General features: G+C 41.7%; 1 protein-coding gene across 4 annotated transcripts in view; it reads left to right on the plus strand.

Moving 5' to 3' along the window:
• The first annotated feature begins 509 nt into the window (after positions 1-509).
• Positions 510-19,512, plus strand: part of LOC134338461 (nuclear receptor coactivator 7-like) — a 118,863-nt gene continuing 99,860 nt past the window's right edge. For 3 of the 4 annotated variants that reach the window (XM_063034287.1, XM_063034296.1, XM_063034305.1), the window contains exons 1-2: positions 510-706; positions 15,534-15,679. In XM_063034287.1, the coding sequence (XP_062890357.1) occupies positions 15,630-15,679 (50 nt within the window). In that variant the 5' untranslated portion in view covers positions 510-706; positions 15,534-15,629. Of the gene's footprint in view, positions 707-15,533; positions 15,680-19,512 lie in introns of those variants that run through there. The other variant, XM_063034314.1, reaches the window with a different exon arrangement.

Below are 19,512 nucleotides of genomic sequence, written 5' to 3' on the forward strand. Positions count from 1 at the left end.
AAGAATCAGCAATATATTTCCAACTGAGGATGGTGTGAGACTTAGAACATAGAACAGCGCAGGAACAGACCCTTCGGCCCACAGTTTGCGCCAAGCATCGTGCCTGCATATGATCAGTAGCACTCCATACCGTTATGTTCCCTGAGCGCCTGTGAAGTCTCTCAGGGAACCTGCGTGTGGTGCTATCCTTATGCACCTGCTGTCCTTACCTCTCTTGGTGTTTCTTTCTGGTTGGGAAGTGTTCTCGAAGGAGTAATTGCAGAAAAGCTGTGGGTGGCTGTGGGTATTGGACGTTTAAGGTCATGGATGGCACAGGTTACTTTGTTAGTTTAATGTTCAGTTATAGATTTCCTTTTGTTTCACTGCAGAATCATTTACAATTTTGAAAACTTGTAATCCTTTTAGGACACGCAGTGCTGACTTTGGCAGAACAGCATGTGAGGTGAGGCAGCTCCACAGGACTGGAACCTTTGCCCAGGCGTTCGCTGTCATTGTTGCGTCGCTGACGCGCAGGCGCAGTGGAGAGTAAACAGGCGGGGACGGGAGCGGCGGCACTGCGGCTGGTCGCCGATAACGGTCTGCAGATGCCGGCGATCGGAGCAGCGCCAGCCCGGGGCGCAGGCATGTGAGCGCCGCCGTCCCTCCGCGGCCCCCGCTCGCAAGCCAGGCCCGACCCGACTCGGTGACGTTTCGTCTGCCGAGCCTGGTAAGTGAACGAGCGTGAGAGGCGGACGAGGAAGCGAGACCTGGAAGGGTGGGAGGTGGCTGACCACGGAGCAACAGAAGACGGGGAGGGAAGGAACGCTGCAAGGTTGCGGGGGTGGAGTGAGGGAGCCTCCTTGCAGCGATCCCTCCCCGAAGATATGCCGCTTCTTGCTCAGGAAGGGGGGGGGAGCGCTGCCAGAAGTCGGGGGTGAAGAAAGAGAGGGGAAAAACATGGGAGCATGAGGTGATTTGGGAGGAAGGAGAAAGGGGTGTGTGGGGGGGTTGTAGGGGTTCTGGGGAAGGAGGCTGCGAGTCGCAGTGGAAAGGGCTGGGATGTAACGTGGTGAGATGGTGGTGTGAAAAGGGAACAGGGTAAAGAGGTGCTTGAGAGAGAAGGTGGAGTCTGCAAGATGGGGTGAGGAAAAGGGAGGTGTATATGATGTATTCATGATGGAGCTGGGGGTGGAACAAGTTTAGAATGGGGGTTGTATGATTTAGATGGGGGGACTGGGTGGTCAAGAGGTCGGGGTTTGAACAAGCAAGAGGAGATTGGGATATGAGAAGGGAGTTGCGGGGGGGGAGATGAAGAATGTGTTTGTGGGGAGGGATGGTCTGCAGTGAGGTGTTGGGGTACATGGCTATGTGAAGGGGGTGGGTGGTGATGTGGGGTGTGAAGGGTTAAGATGAGAGGGAAATGGGGAAAGTTCTGTGGGTGGGAAGAATGCAAGGGAAAGGACAAACATGAATGGGAAGGAATGAGGGCATGAGCTGGAGTGGATCAAGGATTGTGACATGACAAAGTATAACAGAAAAGGTGATGGAATGGGGGGTAGGTGGAAAAAAAATTGGTGTCAGCACCTTGAAACTTAAGCATCACATAAATGAAACAAGAGATCCAATTTCAGAACACTCAAAAGAGGAAAACCTCTTAATTGTAGCAACATCAATAATTAATAATTATACACCATGACTATTCTTGTACTTTAGCTATTGCTCCATGTAAGGATTGCTCTCTTGTTTTTCTGTGTTGTATTTTTCATTTAAAGCATTCTCTCATCATGCCTTTCCACACAATGCCACTAAATTGAGAAGTGACACTTTGAGTGAAAAGTCTCAGTTCATGTTTGAAAAGATGCATTCAGTGTGCTGCCAGAGTCTGACATGAACTCAACTAAACATTATATAAAAAAAATCTGCAGATGCTGGAAATCTGAAATAAAAAAAAACAGAAAATGCTGGAAACTCTCAGCTAGTTCAGCAGCATCTGTGGGAAGAGAAACAGTGTTTCAGGCTTAAGACATTTTGTCAGAACTGGGAAAGAAGCCTCTGCAGATTTTTGTTTATTTCCATTTGTATTCAATTGCTTTTCAGAATCAGAGTATTCTGATGCATTTCTCTCCATTTCCTCAAAAGGGCGACGTCACTTTGCAGAATATAATCACAATAATGTGATTTTGGATTTTGCTTCAGTGTTTGCCCATTCATCAGAAAGATAATCCCAATCCATTAAATTTAGTGTGCTAATTTTTTTTTTGGCAATTGACAAAACTCTGTTACGCACTGAGGAATACTGGAGTGAAATGACAAGGCCCACCCAGCAACTGTTCAGTGTTGGGTTTATAGATCCAGGCTGTCTGCTGTTGAGGAAAAAAAATCCTTGTCCTCAACTGAACACTGCAAATTATCTGTATCTGATATGACAAAACATTTGTGTTATCTTCAAATGTGTGTTTATAAAAGGAAATTAAAAGTTATATGCAATGACAGCAGTTAATAGAAAAATATTGTAAGATATGATAGATACAGATAGACCTGGAATATATGTCAACTGGTTAAGAAGTGATCTATGATACCTGCCGTTATTGAAGGAGTCAAAGATCTATAACATGAGATACATTTATAGTTTGCAATTGGGTCAGAAGGGAGAGCAGGTTACAGGATGTGATAGTGCTGCAGAGGAAATTTACAAGGATGTTGTCAGGTCAAGCGGATTTATGTGACTAGATGTTCTGTCTTTTTTTTCTTTGGAGTAATGGAGGCTGTAAGATGATTTAATGGAGATATTTACAGTTGACAGGATCAATAGAAAACGTTTGTCTTTGCAAGAACATTAATGTTAGGGTCATGATAAAAGTAGTTGGAAAGATTAGAAAATTGAGGAATTTTTTTTTACCCTGAGCACAGAGCAGCTAGGACTCTTCATGTGAAAGAATCATGAAGGTAAATGCCCTGTGCATTTAAAAAAGGATGTGACTAAGCAATCAATGTGCCGTTATAGACTGAAAGATGGGAAGTTAGAGGACTGGGCTATTATGAACATGATGGTGCTCTATGGCTGACTCCTGTGCTATAAAAATAATGTGGACTTGTAAAAAAGGCATTGTAGTATCTGTGGGTCATTGTAATTAAATTGAGAGATTCATTGTGTAGATTCAGTGTGGTTTCTTGGAGTAAATAATAGTTCTCCTTTTCCACCCTGAATGATGAAGCAGGGAGTGGACTGTTTTAGATCTGGTGTTGTACAGTGAGATCAGATTGATCAATGTCTGAAATTTAAAATGATCTCTCTCACTGGAGATCTAATTTTCATTATCTCCCAATATCCTCTGGATTCTGGGGACGTCCTGGAGGATAGGGGAACAATGTTGCAACAATTTAATAAGGGGTTTGGAGGGCATGTAGAGTCAGAAAGAAGGGAACATTAGGCCAGTTTGTCCAACCCTTAGGAAAATGCTGCAATCCGTATTTATGGAGAAATAAGATGTTTGGAAAACCATAAGAGTAATCTGGCAGAAGAAGTTGTAATGGCTGTCACATTTGATGAATTTTCTAGAGCGTTTTGAGGAGTTCAAGTTTATTGTCATCTGACTATACATATATACAAGTAAATGAAACAATGTTCCTCCGGACCCATGAGACATATATCAGACACAGTTCATAAAGCAAAATATTATCACAAATAAGTGAATAAAATATAATTCAAAGTGCATGTGGTGCACAGCACAGGTAAGCAGTAAACAGTACAATAAATAGTAAGCAGCTCTCTGTCCTAGTGACAAGACCTCAATGGTGGCATGGTATTCACTAGTCTCACTGTCTGAGGGAAGAAGCTGTAACCCAGTCTGGCAGCCATCCTGATGCTCCCGTACCTCCTTCCTGAAGGTAGCAGGTCAAAGAGATTGTGGGATGTGTGGTAGGGATCCTCAACAATGCCATGGACTCTTCGTATACAACACTCCCAGTAAATGTCACAAAGAGAGGGGAGGGTGACCCCCAGTGATCCTCTCGGTAGTGTTTGCTAACCTTTTACCAATTGCTTTTATGGTTTTTACCAAATTGGCTGGAAAAGGGGAACTATTAGATTTTTGGATTTGGATCCAAGCTATTTGGATTTCCGAAGGAATTCTATAAGATTCATTATTACAAGTTCCTGTGAAAAATAAGAGTGCTTAGGTTGTGTTGTATGGCCAATTGGCAGCAAACAAAATTAGGACATGTAAGTCATTTTAAACATTGCCAATCAGTACTTGGGGTGATACAGACACTACAGTGGAATAAAGGGAATTACAGAGGCATGAGAGATGAGCTGGCCAAAGTTGATTGGAAAGTGACACTTGCATGGATGATGGTGGAGCAGCAATGGCTGCAGTTTCTGGGAGCAATTCAGAAGGCATGGGGTAGATCCATCCCAAAGAAGTAGCAGTATTCCAAAGGCAGGATGATGCAACCGTGGCTGACAAGCCAAGAGTAAATCAAAGCCAACAAAAAGCAAAAGAGAGGGCATATAATAGAGCAAAGGTTGGTGGAAAGTTAGAGGATTAGGGGAAACTTTTAAAAACCAACAAAAAGCAACTAAAAATGCCATGGGGGGGAGGGAGATGAAATATTAAGGTAAGCTAGCCAATAATATCAAAGTGGATACTATTAAGTTTTTTTCAGATTTATAAAAGGGTAAAAGTGAAGCAAGAGTAAATAATGGATCGCTGGGAACTGATGCTGGAGAGTTAGTAGTGGGGATAAAGAATTAGATGAACTGGAAAAGTATTCTGCATCAGTCTTCACTGTGAAGGCACTAGCAGTATACCAGAAGTTCAAGAATGTCAGGGGGCAGAAGTGAGTGCAGTTGCTATTACTAGGGAGAAGGTACTTGGGAACTGAAAGTTCTGAAGACAGATAAGTCACCTGGACCAGATGGACTATGTCCCAGCTTCTGTAAGAGGTAGCTGAAAAGATTGTGGAGACATTAGTAATCCTTCAAGAACCAACAGATTCTGGCATGGTTCTGGAGCACTGGAAAATTGCAAGTATCACTCCACTGTTCAAAAAGGAGTCAGAAGAGAGGAAATTATAGGCCAATTAGCCTGACCTCAGTGGTTGGGAAGATGTTGGAGTTGATTGTTAGGGATGTAGTTTTGGGATACTTAGAGGCACATGATAAAAATAGGCCAAAGTCAGCATTATTTCCTTAAGGGAAATGCTTGCCTGAAAATATTGGAATTCTTTGAGCCAACAGCAGGAAGAATCGGTGGATGTTGTGTACTTGGATTTCCAGAAGGCCTTTGACAAGGTGCTGCACGTGAGCTGCTCAAAAAGATAAGAGCTCAGTGTATTTTAGGAAAGATACAAGCATGGATAAAGCATTGGCCAATTGGCAGGAGACAGAGTGGGAATAAAGGGAGCCTTACAAACAAGAGGAAATCTGCCAATCCTGGAAATCCAGGCAACACACACAAAATGCTGGAAGAACTCAGCAGGCCAGGCAGCATCTAAAGTACAGTTGATGTTTGGGCCGAGGCCCTTCGGCAGGACAAAAGGGAGCCTTTTCTGATTGGCTCCCACAACTAGTAGTATTCTGCAGGGGTTGGTGTTGTGTCCGCTTCTTTTAAAATTGTTTGTCAATGATTTGGATGATGGAATTGATGGCTTTGTGGCCAGGTTTGCGTATGATACGAAGGTAGATGGAAGGGCAGGTAGTGTTGAGGAAGCAGGGAGGCTGCAGAAGGACTTAAACAGACTAGGAGAATAGGCAAAGAAGTGGCAGATGGAATACAGTGCCAGGAAATGTATGGTCATGCACTTTGGTAGAAAGAATAAAAGCATAGACTATTTACTAAACAGGGAGAAAATTCGGCATCGGAGGTGCAATGAAACTTGGGAGTTCTCGTGCCGGATTCCTGAAAGGTTAATTTGCACATTGAGTCAGTGGTGAGAAAGGCAAATGCAATGTGAGCATTCATTTTGAGAGCCTGTGATACAAAAGCAAGGATGTAATGCTAAGGCTTTATAAGGCATTGGTGAGGTCTCACTTGGAGTATGGTGAGCAGGCATGGGAGATTTCAACATGCAGGTCGATTGGGAAAATCAGGTTGGAATTGGATCTCAAGAGTGAGTTTGTTGAATGCCTACAAGATGTTTTTTTAGAGCAGTTTGTAGTTGAGCCTACTAGGGATTCATCTGTACTGGATTAGATCTTATGTAATGAAACGGAGGTGATTAGGGAGCTGAAGCTAAAAGAACCCTTGGGAGGCAGTGATCACAATATGATAGAGTTCAGCTTGAAATTTGATGGGGAGAAAGTAAAGTCTGATGTAGCAGTATTTCAGCAGAGTAAAGGAAATTATAGTGGTATAAGAGAGGAGTTGGCCAAAGTTAATTGTAAGGAGATGCTGGCAGGAATGACATCAGAGCAGCAGTGGTGTGAGATTCTGGAAACAATGAGGAGTAAAAAAAGTGAGGTAGTGTTCCTGGGTTCAATGTCCATTTAGGAATTGGATGGCAGAGGGGAAGAAGCTGTTCCTGAATTGCTGGATGTGTTTCTTCAGGCTTCTGTACCTTCTTCCTGATAGTAACAATGAGAAAAGGGCACATTCTGGGTGCTGGGGGTGCTTAATAATGGAAGCTGCCTTTCTGAGACACCACTGCTTGAAGTCCTGGGTACTTAGTAGGCGAGTACCCAAGAAAGAGCCGACTATATTTACGACCCTCTGCAGCTTCTTTCGGTCCTGTGTAGTAGCCCCCCCACCTCCCCCATACTAGACAATGATACAGCCTGTCAGAATGCTCCCGATGGTAAATCTATAGAAGTTTTTGAGTGTATTTGTTAACATAACAAATCTCTTCAAACTCCTAATGAAGTACAGTCAGCCGTCCTTATCCACAGGGGATTGGTTCCGGGACTCCCTGCGGATACCAAAAAATGCGGATGCTCAAGTCCATTATATAAAATGGCGTTGCATTTGCATATAACCTACGCGCATCCTCCCGTATACTTTAAATCATTGCTAGATTACCTATAATACCTAATACTATGTAAATGCTATGTAAATAGTTGTTATACTGTATTGTCTAGGGAATAATGACAAGAAAAAAAATGCTCAAATGAGTGCTGGAGAGAGAACTTCCAGGTTTTCCCGAGCCGCGGTTGGTTGAATCTGCGCATGTGGAACCCGCGGATAAGGAGGGCCGACTGTATAGTCGCTGTCTTGCCTTCTTTATAGATGCATCAATATATTGGGACCAGGTTAGGTCCTCAGAGATCTTGATACCCAGGAACTGCTCTCTCCCTCCCCTTCTGATCTCTCAGAGGATTGGTATGTGTTCCCTCGTCTTACCCTTCCTGAAGTCCACAATCAGCTCTTTTGTCTTATTAATGTTGAGTGCAAGGTTGTTGTTGCTGCCACACCACTAGTTGGCATATGTCACTCCTGTACACCCTCTCGTCTCCATCTGAGATTCTACCAACAATGGTTGTATCATCAGCAAATTTATAGTGGTATTTGAGCTATGCCTAGCCACACAGTCATGGGTATAGAGAGAGTAGAGCAGTGGGCTAAGCACACACCCCTGAGGTGCATCAGTGTTGAGCGTTAGCAAGGAGATATTATCACCAATCTGCACAGATTACGGTCTTCCGGTTATGAAATCGAGGATCCAATTGCAGAGGGAGGTACGGAAGCCCAGGTTCTGTAACTTCTCAATCAGGATTGTGGGAATGATGGTGTTAAATGCTGAGCTATAGTTCATGAGCAGCATACTGACATAAACACGAGGAAATCTGCAGATGCTGGAATTTCAAGCAACACACATAAAAGTTGCTGGTGAATGCAGCAGGCCAGGCAGCATCTCTAGGAAGAGGTACAGTCAATGTTTTGGGCCGAGACCCTTTATCAGGACTAACTGAAAGAAGAGCTAGTAAGAGATTTGAAAGTGGGAGGGGGAGGTCCAAAATGATAGGAGAAGACAGGAGGGGGAGGGATGGAGCCAAGAGCTGGACAGTTGATTGGCAAAAGGGATATGAGGGGGTCATGGGACGGGAGGCCTAGGGAGAATGAAAGGGGGAGGGGTGAATCCCAGAGGATGGGCAAGGGATATAGTGAGAGGGACAGAGGGAGAAAAAGGAGAGAGAAAAAAAGAATGTGTGTGTGTGTGTGTGTGTATATATATATATATATATATATATATATATATACACACACACACACACACACACACACACACACATTCTTTTTTTCTCTCTATATATAAAAATACATAAATAATGGATGGGGTACGAGGGGAAGGAGGGGCATTAACGGAAGTTAGAGAAGTCAATGTTCATGCCATCAGGTTGGAGGCTACCCAGACAGAATATAAGGTGTTGTTCCTCCAACCTGAGTGTGGCTTCATCTTTACAGTAGAGGAGGCTGTGGATAGACATGTCAGAATGGGAATGGGACGTGGAATTAAAATGTGTGGCCACTGGGAGATCCTGCTTTCTCTTGCGGACAGAGCATAGGTGTTCAGCGAAACAGTCTCCCAGTCTGCGCCGGGTCTCGCCAATATATAGAGGGCCACATCGGGAGCACCGGATGCAGTATATCACCCTAGCTGCCTCACAGGTGAAGTGTCGCCTCACCTGGAAGGACTGTCTGGGGCCCTGAATGGTAGTGAGGGAGGAAGTGTAAGGGCATGTGTAGCACTTGTCCTGCTTACAAGGATAAGTGCCAGGAGGGAAATTGGTGAGGAGGGATTGGGGGTGACGAATGGACAAGGGAGTTGTGTAGGGAGCGATCCCTGGGGAAAGCGGGTGGGGGGGAAGATGTGCTTAGTGGTGGGATCCCGTTGGAGGTGGCGGAAGTTACGGAGAATTATATGTTGGACCCAGAGGCTGGTGGGGTGGTAGGTGAGGACCAGAGGAACCCTATTACTAGTGGGGTGGCGGGAGGATGGGGTGACAGCCGATGTGTGTGAAATGGGAGAGATGACATACTGACATAGGTGTTTGTATTGTCCAGGTGGTCTAAGGCCATGTGAAGAGCCATTGAGATTGCGTCTGCCATTGACCTGTTGTGGCGATAGGCAAGTTGCAGTGGATCCAGGTCCTTGCTGAGGCAGGAGTTCAGTCTAGTCATGACCAACCTCTCAAAGCATTTTATCACTGCAGATGTGAGTGCTACTGGGTGATAGTCATTAAGGCAGCTCACTTTATTCTTCTTGAACACTGGTATTGTTGCCTTTTTGAAGCAAGTGGGAACTTCTGTTCGTAGCAGAGACAGGTTGAAAATGTCCTTGAATGCTTCCACCAGTTACTATTACAGTTACTATTACAAGGGAGAAGATGCACAAGAAGCTGAAAGACCCAAAGGTACATAAGTCACCCGGGCCAGATGAACTGCACCCTAGGGTTCTGAAAGAGGTAGTGGTAGAGATTGTGGAGGCATTAATAATGATCTTTCAAAATCATTGGACTCTGGCATGGTGCCAGAGGACTAGAAAATTGCAATTGTCACTTCACTCTTTAAGAAAGGAGGAAGGCAGCAGAAAGGAAACTATAGGCCTGTTAGCCTGACCTCAGTAGTTGCGAAGATGTTGGAGTCAATTGTTAATGATGAGGTTATGGAGTAGTTGGTGACACAGGACAAGATAGGACAAAGTCAGCAATGTTTCTTTAAGGGGAAAACTTGTCTGGCGAACCTGTTGGGATTCTTTGAGGAGATTACATGTAGGGTAGATAACCGGGATGCAGTGGCTATTGTATATTTGGACTTTCAGGAGGCCTTTGATAAGGTGCCACATAGGAGGCTGCTTACCAAGTTAGGAGCCCATGTTATTACAGGAAAGTTACTGGCACGGTTAGAGCATTGGCTGATTGGTAGGAGGCACAAAGGATCCTTTTCTGGTTGGCTGTCAGTGACTAGTGGTGTTCTGCAGGGGTCACTGTTGGGACCACATCTTTTTATGCTGTATATCAATGATTTAGATGGCTTTGTTGCCAAGTTTGCAGGTGATATGAAGATTGGTTGATGGGCTGGTAGTGTTGAGGAAACAGGTAGGCTGCAGAAGGACTAGGTCAAATTAAGAGAGTGGTAAATTTTGGAAAATACATGGTCATGCACTTTGGTAGTAGAAATAAATGTGTACATTATCTTCTAAATGGGGAGAAAATCCAAAAATCTGAGATGCAAACGGACTTGCAAGTCCTTGCGCAGAACACCCTGAATGTTAACTTGCAGCTTGAGTCAGTGGTGAGGAAGGCAAATGCAACATTAGCATTAATTTCAAGAGGTCTTGAATACAAGAGCAGGGATATGATGCTGAGATTTTATAACGCATTGGTGAAGCCTCACCTTGAGTATTGTGAATCGTTTTGGGCTCTTCATTGAAGAAAAGATGTGCTGGCATTGGAGAGGGTTCAGAGGAAGTTCACAAGGATGATTCCAAGAATGAAAGTCTTATCATACAGGGAACTTTTGATGTCTCTGGGCCTGTATTCATTGGAATTTAGAAGGATGAGGGGAGATCTCATTGAAACCTTTCGAATGTTGAAAGGCCTAGACAGAGTAGAGGTGGAAAGGATGTTTCCCATGGTGGGGGAGTCTAGGACAAGAGAAGAAGCCTTGGGATAGAGCAGCGTCCATTTTAAACTGGTGTGGAAGAATTTCTTTTGCCAGAGGGTGGTGAATTTGTGGAATTTATTACTACAGGCAGTGATGGAGGCCAGATCATTGGGTGTGTTTAAGGGAGAACTTGATAGGTTCTTGATTGGATATGGCATCAAAGGTTACGAGGAGAAGGCCAGGGAGGGGGGCTGAGTAGGGGAAAAAAGGATCAGCCATTTTCGAATAGTGAAGAAGACTCGATGGGCCAAATGGCCTAATTCTGCTCCTATATCTTATGGTCTTTAATGAGGTATATTGTGAGGCCAAGAGTCCATTTTATCATACAAGAAATCCATTCAAGTGTCTGCTAACAGTGGCTAGATCTCCCCTCCCCCCACATTCCAAATCTTATAGTCAAATTTTTTTCTCTCTAGTCCTTCCAAAAGATTTTCGTCTGAAATGTTGACTGCACTTTTTTCCATAGATGCTGCCTAGCCTGCTGAGTTCCTCCAACATTTTGTGTGTGTTGCTTGGATTTTCAGTATCTGCAGACTTTCACTCGTTTGTGTGGATAGATGTTGTTCTTAAGTCTGGTGGTATCTGCTTTCAGGCTTTTGTATCTTCTGCTCAGTGGGAGAGGGAAGAGAGGAGTGAGAATGCCTAGTATGGGTGAGTCTTTGATTATGCAGGCTGCCATACCAAACTCTTATGCATCCATACAGAACAAAACACTCAAAATGAATAAACAGTCAATGTTCTGACTGATGAAGTGTCACACCCGAAATATCGTCTGTTTATCCATTTCCATAGATGCTGCCTGACCTGCTGTGTTCCTCCAGCATTTAGTGTGTTTTGCCTTGGATTTCCAGCATCTGCATAAATCCTCATGTTTGTGATGCATCCAGACAGAATGCTTTCTGTGGTGCATCAATAAAAATCAGCAAGAGTGGATGTGGACATGCCAAATTTCTTTAGCCTCATGAGGAAATAGAGTCATTGGTGTGCTTTCTTGGCTATGACATCAACATGGATGGACCAGAATGGGCTATTAATGATGTTCACACTTAGGAACTTGAAGCTCTCAACTTCAGTGCTATTGGTACAGACAGAAACATGAGCAGCACACTTAATTTCTGAAGTCAATGACCTGCTCTTTTGTTGACATTGAGGGAAATGTTGTCATGACGCTATGTCATTAAGCTCACTATCTCCTTCCTGTACTCCCGACTCATCGCTATTTGAGATGTGGCCCACAATAGTGGTATTATTTGAAGACTTGTAGATGGAAACAAAGCAGATTTGGCCATGCAGAACCAACACTACAGGGAGTGGAGTGTTGAGGACGCAACCTTGTGGAGCACCGGTGTTTAGAGTCGTCGTGGCGGAGGTGGTGTTGCCACCTATATTTACTGATTGCACTCTGTTGGTCAGAAAGTCAAGCACCTATTGCAGAGGGAGGCATTACTTCCCAGGGTCTGGAGTTTAGTGATGAGTTTGCTTGGAATACTTTTGAAGGCAAAATTGTAGTCAATATGCAATAATCTGACGTAGGTGCCTTTTCTGTCCTGATGATCCAAAGATGAGTGTAGGGTCAGGGAGATGGTGTCTGCCGTACGCTTGTTTTGATGATGTGGACAAGGGTGGCAAATAGGGTATGATATTGCAAAATATGAGATGGTGCACCTCAAAATGAAGAGTAAAAAAAGCAAATTATTATTTTTAAATCGAGTGTAAAAAAAATAGTATATTTTAAGACACGAAACTCCGAAAGGAAAAGATGAGGCTCATGGTCTCCTGAAACAGCAGTAGACCTGAGAATTGGGAGTATTTCTGAACTCAGCAGAGGAGCACCAAGATACTAATGAAGAAGAGCAAAGTGGAATATTAGTGTACACTGGTGAGAAATTTTTTAAAAAAGACTAGTAAGAATGTAAAAAAAAAATTGATTAATGCAAGCAATTCTGGGTCCATTTTATAAAGTGACATAGGAATTAAACAATTACTTTACATCTATTTTCACGGAAGAATTCCCAGACACATTTACAGAATCAAAGGTTTAATGAGGATAAGAAACTTGGTGGTGATCAAAAAATAGTACTAGAGAAGTTCCTGAGCTTGAAAGCTGATACATCATGAGGACCTGATGGTCTACAACTTTGGGGGTAGTGGATGCATCTTCCTGTATGCTGTAGATTCTGGATTTGTTCATTTGGAATGGAATGTTGTAAATGTATCCCCACTATTTAAGAAAGTGGGGATGCATTTGTCAACAAATACACTCAGAAACTTCTATAGATGTACTGTGGAGAGCATTCTGACAGGCTGCATCACTGTCTGGTATGTGTGGGAGGGGGGTGCTACTGCACAGGACCGAAAGATACTGCAGAGGGTTGTAAATCTAGTTAGCTCCATTTTGGGTACTAGCCTGCAAAGTACCCATGACATCTTCAAGGAGCAGTGTCTCAAAAAGGCAGCGTCGATTATTGAGGACCTCCAGCATCCAGGGCGTGCACTTTTCTCAACTGTTACCATCAGGTAGGAGGTACAGAAGCCTGAAGGCACACACTCAGCGATTCAGGAACAGCTTCTTCCCCTCTGCCATCTGATTCCTAAATGGACATTGAACCCTTGGACACTACTTCACTTTTTTAATATATACTGTAATTGATTTACTTATTTTTTTTTTCTCTTCTATATTAAGTATTGCATTGAATTGCTGCTGCTCAGTTAACAAATTTCACGACATATGTTGGTGATAATAAACCTGATTCTGAATCTGAAAGTAGGAAGGTAGAAAACAGGAACACCTGACCTGTTAACCTAATGATAGCAGTAGGGGTAATGATGGAGCCATAGTGAAGAATGTAAAAGTAGATCACCTTGAAAAAATAATAGGATGGAGCAGTGTCAGTTTATACTGTTAAGTGTAAATCTAGTTTGACTAACCTGTTGGAGTTTTTTGAGAATCTTTACTGGCAGGGTAAGTGGGAGCAGTAGTACTAATTTTCATCAGGCTGCTGAGGTCTGTGAAGGAAGTTTGCTAAAAAGATTACAGTACTGGCATCACGGATTACATACTGATATGGACTGAGAAGTTATTTTTGGACAGAAAACAAATGAGTAAGTTGGATTGGCAGTTTAAGACTGGTAGGTAGCACACAGGTTAATCATTTACTATTATCAATGAAGTTGGAAATATGACATTTTGTCTCTTCGAGCACACCCTTGATTATAAAGTAGCCGGATCCCAAGCAATGTCATATTTTCAAGTTTACTGATAATAATAACAGAATTAGGATTGTGAGTGTAGACGAACAAGTGAGAGATTCCAAGAACATATGGACAATCTAATTGTGTGGGAATATAATGTAATATCATCCAGTTTGGTGCACAAAACAAAGAGTAGAGTATTTGTCAAGTACATGGGTAGTGTTCAAAGTGACACTTGTCTATAAATAAATCACCAAAGTCAAACTACATTTATTGTGAAAGTATGTGTGTATATATATATATACACTACATACAACCTTGAGATTCATCTCCTTACAGGCAGCCACAAAACAAAGAAACCCAATAGAACCCATTTTAAAAAGACCGTTAAACTCCCAATGTGCAGAAAAAAAGACAAATCGTGCAAACAACTGAAGTTTGCGAAAGTGAATCCATGGCCACAAAGTCAGTCATCAATGTAGTCTTAATTCAGCACAGAGATGAGTAAACCTCGCAAAGCATTGAGCTGAACTGGCCGTGACACCCGCATCTTTTCAATCTAGCCCGGCTCTTAAATCGTCCACAATTTGGGCCGTTCCTGGCTCCGAGGCCCGAGGCCCGAGCCCTTCCCCTGCCCCCTTGATTCACCCCTTGCACGCTTCACTCTAACCATACAGCACCTTTGAGACTTTAGTTCACGCCACAAAAATGCCAGATCATACAGGCAGTTCAAATACTCAACTTCAAAAGGGGTTACAGGCTATTGATTGCAGTGATCATTTACCAGAAAAAGATGTGATTAATACAATAATCAGTATTTTTCTTTGATTTGTTTCCTGCCAGCGAGCTTCACCAGTGCCATTTTAAATCATCTAATGTTAAGGTGCGGCAAGCAATTAGGAAGAGATTTGGTATGTTAGCCCTTATCTTGAGTAACTTTAAGGAGTAGGGAAACATTTGTGCAATTGTAAAGGGCTTGATAAAAACCATACCTGGTTGTATAAAAAGTATGGTGGTCTTACGAAAGAAAGGATGTACTTCCATTGAGCAACTGCAGTGAAGTTTCATTGGACTCATTCCAGAGATCTCAGATTTGCCACATAGGGGGAGATTGAATAGACTGGGAATTGTTCTTCCTATTTAGAAAGATGAGAGGATACTTAATCAAAACTTAGAAAAATCTTCAAGGGTTTAACACAAGGAGATTATTTCTCCTGGCTGAGGAGTCAAGGTCAAGGGTACTGTGCAATTAAAGCCATAAAGATGATGATAAACCTTTTGAATTGTTTACTCTGGTTGACTCTGGAATCTCAGTCATTTCTGTTTAGAACTGAGATTACTGGGCATTTATGAAATAAAGACATGTGGGCTTGATGTTTGAAAATGGTACTTGGGTGAAAGACCATGGTCTTGATGAATGATGCAACAAACCTGAAGGGTTGTATGACTGTTGCTATTCCTGCTTCTTGTGTTTCCTGTTAAGACTACAGTTCTGTCCAATACATCCTTTCTGGGCATTGATGGAACGTACAAGAGTCACTGCCTCAAGAAGGCAGCATTCGTCACTAAAGAGCCCCACAATATTTCAGTAAGCACTTGATGCATTTTTTTGTGTGCAGTCCATTTAAAAATAGGCAGTGAGTCAGAGCTTTTGCATAGTATAAAAGCACTTAACTGAAGTTCTTGGTTAAGTTTCTCTGCAAGTAAACAATAACTAATTATTTTGTTTGTGAATTGAATCACAAGGTATTGTCTTTACAGGAATTTTCCACGTCGACGACAAGGAACCTTGCAACCCGCACAGCTTAGCTGCAGAGCACTGGAAGAAAATAAACATCAGCATTTGAATATCCTGCCATGGAGACTAAAGAGTTGAGAAAAGAGAGAAGACCAGGTTACTTTGCCAGGTGAAATATTTCATATTTACTTATACACTGGGTCATCTACTTTCACAATACCATTTATTATTATTGCAAAGGATTTAAAATGTTAAGAATGAATACCTACAGATCAAGCATGCTCAGGTATGACTGTTTGGAACACAGACTGGAAGCTGGAAATACTTGTTGGTTATTGCCTAGACTCTGGAATAAGCATTTACAAACCAGACTGTTTGGATGCAATAAGAAGTTTATTTTGAGAAAGGAAAATAATATTTAGGGACAAATGTGTCATGTCAATTTGTGGAGGAAATAAGTTTCTAATATTTTAGGCTGAACATAGTGTTGGAGATTGCAAGAATTTATAGAAATTTACATGTCCATTCGTCTGTCCTACTAAATATGCCTTAGCCTCAAATTTAGGATCTATATACATGATAGGTACATTTTACTTTGTTTTGATTTTCCCCCTGCTAATATAACATCTTTGGGTACAGTTGTTTGTCTGTTTTCTGATTCTACACATTCATTTCTGGGCTCTTGTCCATGAGGAATTAGGTTTGAGTTCTGGAATCTTATATTGATGTTGATGCATCAGGTATTTGAAGAACTGAATAGAATAGATGGGTGGAAGCTAATCCTGAGACCTTGTACAATATTGTAGCAGCAATGGGTCTGGTTTATGCATGAAAGTAAAAGCATCTGGAATATGCCATATTGCCCCCAATCCTAAATTTTAATACTAATCTTTTTTTAAAACCAATCTATGCTTAATGTAATTGACAGCGTGACAGATCTCTGCAGCCATGAAGAAGGTAGATCGCTGTTGGGGAATGGGGTTTGTGACAGAAAATAAAGAAAGTGTCTTTCTCAACTACTGATTCAGACTTTCTCAACAGATCCAAGATGTTGGAGAAATGGTATAGTTTATATTAGATGGCAAAGAAGCAAGTGAGATGGTCGTGAGGCCATCTTGACTATTGTCAACTTACATATATGTCCTGATGTGTGTTTGCATGCCCAAGTCCAAACTGCCCGAGGTATTTATTGGATAAGGTTTGCTTTTAGAATCTCTCCATTTTTAAATAATTGGTTATACTGTTCCAAAGTTGCATATTCTAGTTGACCAAAGCCATGAATTTTATTCTCTTATCCATTTCAATGCTTCTTGAAACACAGATAAAACTACGAAATATTTAAGAATTTTTCTAAGTAACTTAATATTAGACCATACTTTCTCTAAATTACCCTCTGCCAAAGCATTTTATCGCTTAAGAGAAAAAAATGGGAAGAAATCATTGTGTGATAATTGAATTAATCACTTACTAGTTTAGTGATTTATAAATATTCTCTTTAGCATTCATCAAAATTTGAAAATCTTTATTTAGCTGAACTGCTTAAATAACTTGGTGAAGCAACATGGTTTGAACAATTGCAATGTTTCCATCTTATTGTTTTGTGTTGTCACAGCCAAATTCACAGGAAAACCAAAATGTACTTAGGAGTACAAGTGGTGGTCAGGCTTTCTGCACTAGTAGCATTTAGTCTTGCTTTTCATTCGCAGGTAAACACACAAGGTGGAAAAAAAAGCGAGAAGGGAAATATCAGACGTAATGAATGGATGTATAGAAAATTTGAAATGTGATGGAGAGTAAATAGAAATAGATTTTGCAGATTTAGAAAATCCAGAGTTACGCTCACAAAATGCTGGAGAAACTCAGCAGGTCAGGCAGCAACTGTGGTAAGGAATAAAGAGTCGATGTTTCAGGCCTAGAACCGTAATCAGAAATAAATGCTACATTACTATTTTCATGTTGTGGTGGTACATCATTTTGCTGTATATCGTAATATTAGGGTTTTTTTCTTTTTTGAATAGTTGCCTTCGTAGAATTTGGACTCTGGAAGAAAATTATGCTGCCGAACTACTAATTCAGACTTTGCTTTGAGTTGGTCGTGTCACGTGTGTTTAGTAGCATTTCTGAATCTGTTTTAAGCAACCCAGACACATGGGGTTAGATTATTATGATTAATTTAAACTGAAGTATTAAACTGATAACAATAACAGAGGGGATGATTAAGTAAGTTTCAGTAAAAAGTGCAGTCATAAGTTCATTTCAAATCTAGTTTAATATCTGGATTTGTTATTTATTTTTTATTTAGCGATACAGCATGGAACAGGCCCTTCCAATGAGCTGCACCACCCAGCAACCCACCTCGTTAATACAAGCCTAATCACAGGACAATTTATAATGCCCAATTTACCTACTAACTGATACATCTTTGGATTGTAGGAGGAAGCCGGAGCACCTGGAAGAAACCCAGGGGTTTAAAAAAAATATATATCTTTTACCATAGCCATATAGGAATTTGGTTCACAAGATGTAATGTCAAGAAATGAGTATTGAAGGAAGATGATGAATAGTGGCTCTACATTTTTAACTAAGTTTATTTTGTATTATAGTGGTATGCTACAGATGTCCTTACCATTTATATTTTGTGTATTCTCTGCGTAATAAAATCTACATCAATTGATCTCACATGAACTCTGTTCTGGCACCTACCTCGCTCTCAGATACCTAGAGTGAGAGTGTGCATTGAATCAACTTTAAAATGAGTCATTGCTTATCACTGTCATTAGTGAAGAGCCAATAACATAAGGTACGCTCATTGGAGTGAATGTGAGCATTGACACGTTTAGCAATATTTTTGATGCAGATTTTTGTCATTTAGTAAAAGTATTTTTCCCTCTGCTTGAATGATGTAATGTGTCAGCAATCTGCTGTGCTGTGAAATGGTGTCAGCTTGTAGTCAGTGTCAGAACAAAATGAAACCTTTACATCTAAATAATGTGCAATTGGACAGCATAACTTCTGAAGAATGAAGGTTTCATATAGATTAGGAGAACATTGTATCTACTTACCTCTATTGGGTTCCAATTTTGAGCTGTTGAATAGGTAGGATTATTTTGTAAAGCATTCAGTTCTTATAATTATGGCATAGGTTTTTTTCCAACTCTTGCATTAGTAAAATATTATAAATAGAAAATAGCTGAAGTAGATCAGCTGGGCCTTCAGTCTTGTTCTGCTGTCCAGTATGATTATACAAATTTCGGCTTTTTCTTCAATGCCTTTGGAGTTAAGAAATTTATCTGTCTCCTTAAAGAATATTCAGTGTCTTACCTCTACAGAGTTCCTACGGTTGTCATAGCCACAAGAGGTAGTGGGTTAAAGCTTCCAATAGTTTAGTGACCAAGCTCGGCAGAACAGTTTCTACTAACAGGAGAAGGGGAAAAGGCTACTGGCACCTTAAAACCAGTTGCTTTGGGCAGATGGGCTCATCAGCCGTGGTTGGCAGCTCATCTTGGAGAAGAAAATCTCTGGTATTAAACCTCTGCTGTTTTGTGGCTATACCCGGTAATGGCGAAGGCTTCGGGAGTAAATCCTGAGGCAAGTCCACAGCTGGAGACCCTACGTTAAGTTCAGTGCTGACTGGCAAATCCTGCAATGTCGCTGGTGCTAAGCTAACGGTCTCTGCTGTTCCTTTGGATTCATCAGCTGTATGCGCAGGGGAAGCCTACTGCATGGGCAACAGTTTGCTCTCCATATTGTAGTGCCCTGGCTCGTCTATACAGCAGATATGCAACATCCATATTTGGCCCTGATCAATGCAAGGCCTACGACCTCTACAGATCTCTGTGATAGAAAGATTCACCAGTCTCTGAACTAAAAAAAAATCTTTTGTTGGCTCAGTCCTAAATCTCTTATCTGGTAACCTGAGACACTAACTTCTTGCGAAAGACACTGCAGTCAGGCAAAACATCATCCCACATTCAGAACACAAGATATCTGCAGATGTCAGCA

Source organism: Mobula hypostoma, chromosome 2 (assembly GCF_963921235.1).
Source record: "Mobula hypostoma chromosome 2, sMobHyp1.1, whole genome shotgun sequence".
NCBI lineage: Eukaryota > Metazoa > Chordata > Chondrichthyes > Myliobatiformes > Myliobatidae > Mobula > Mobula hypostoma.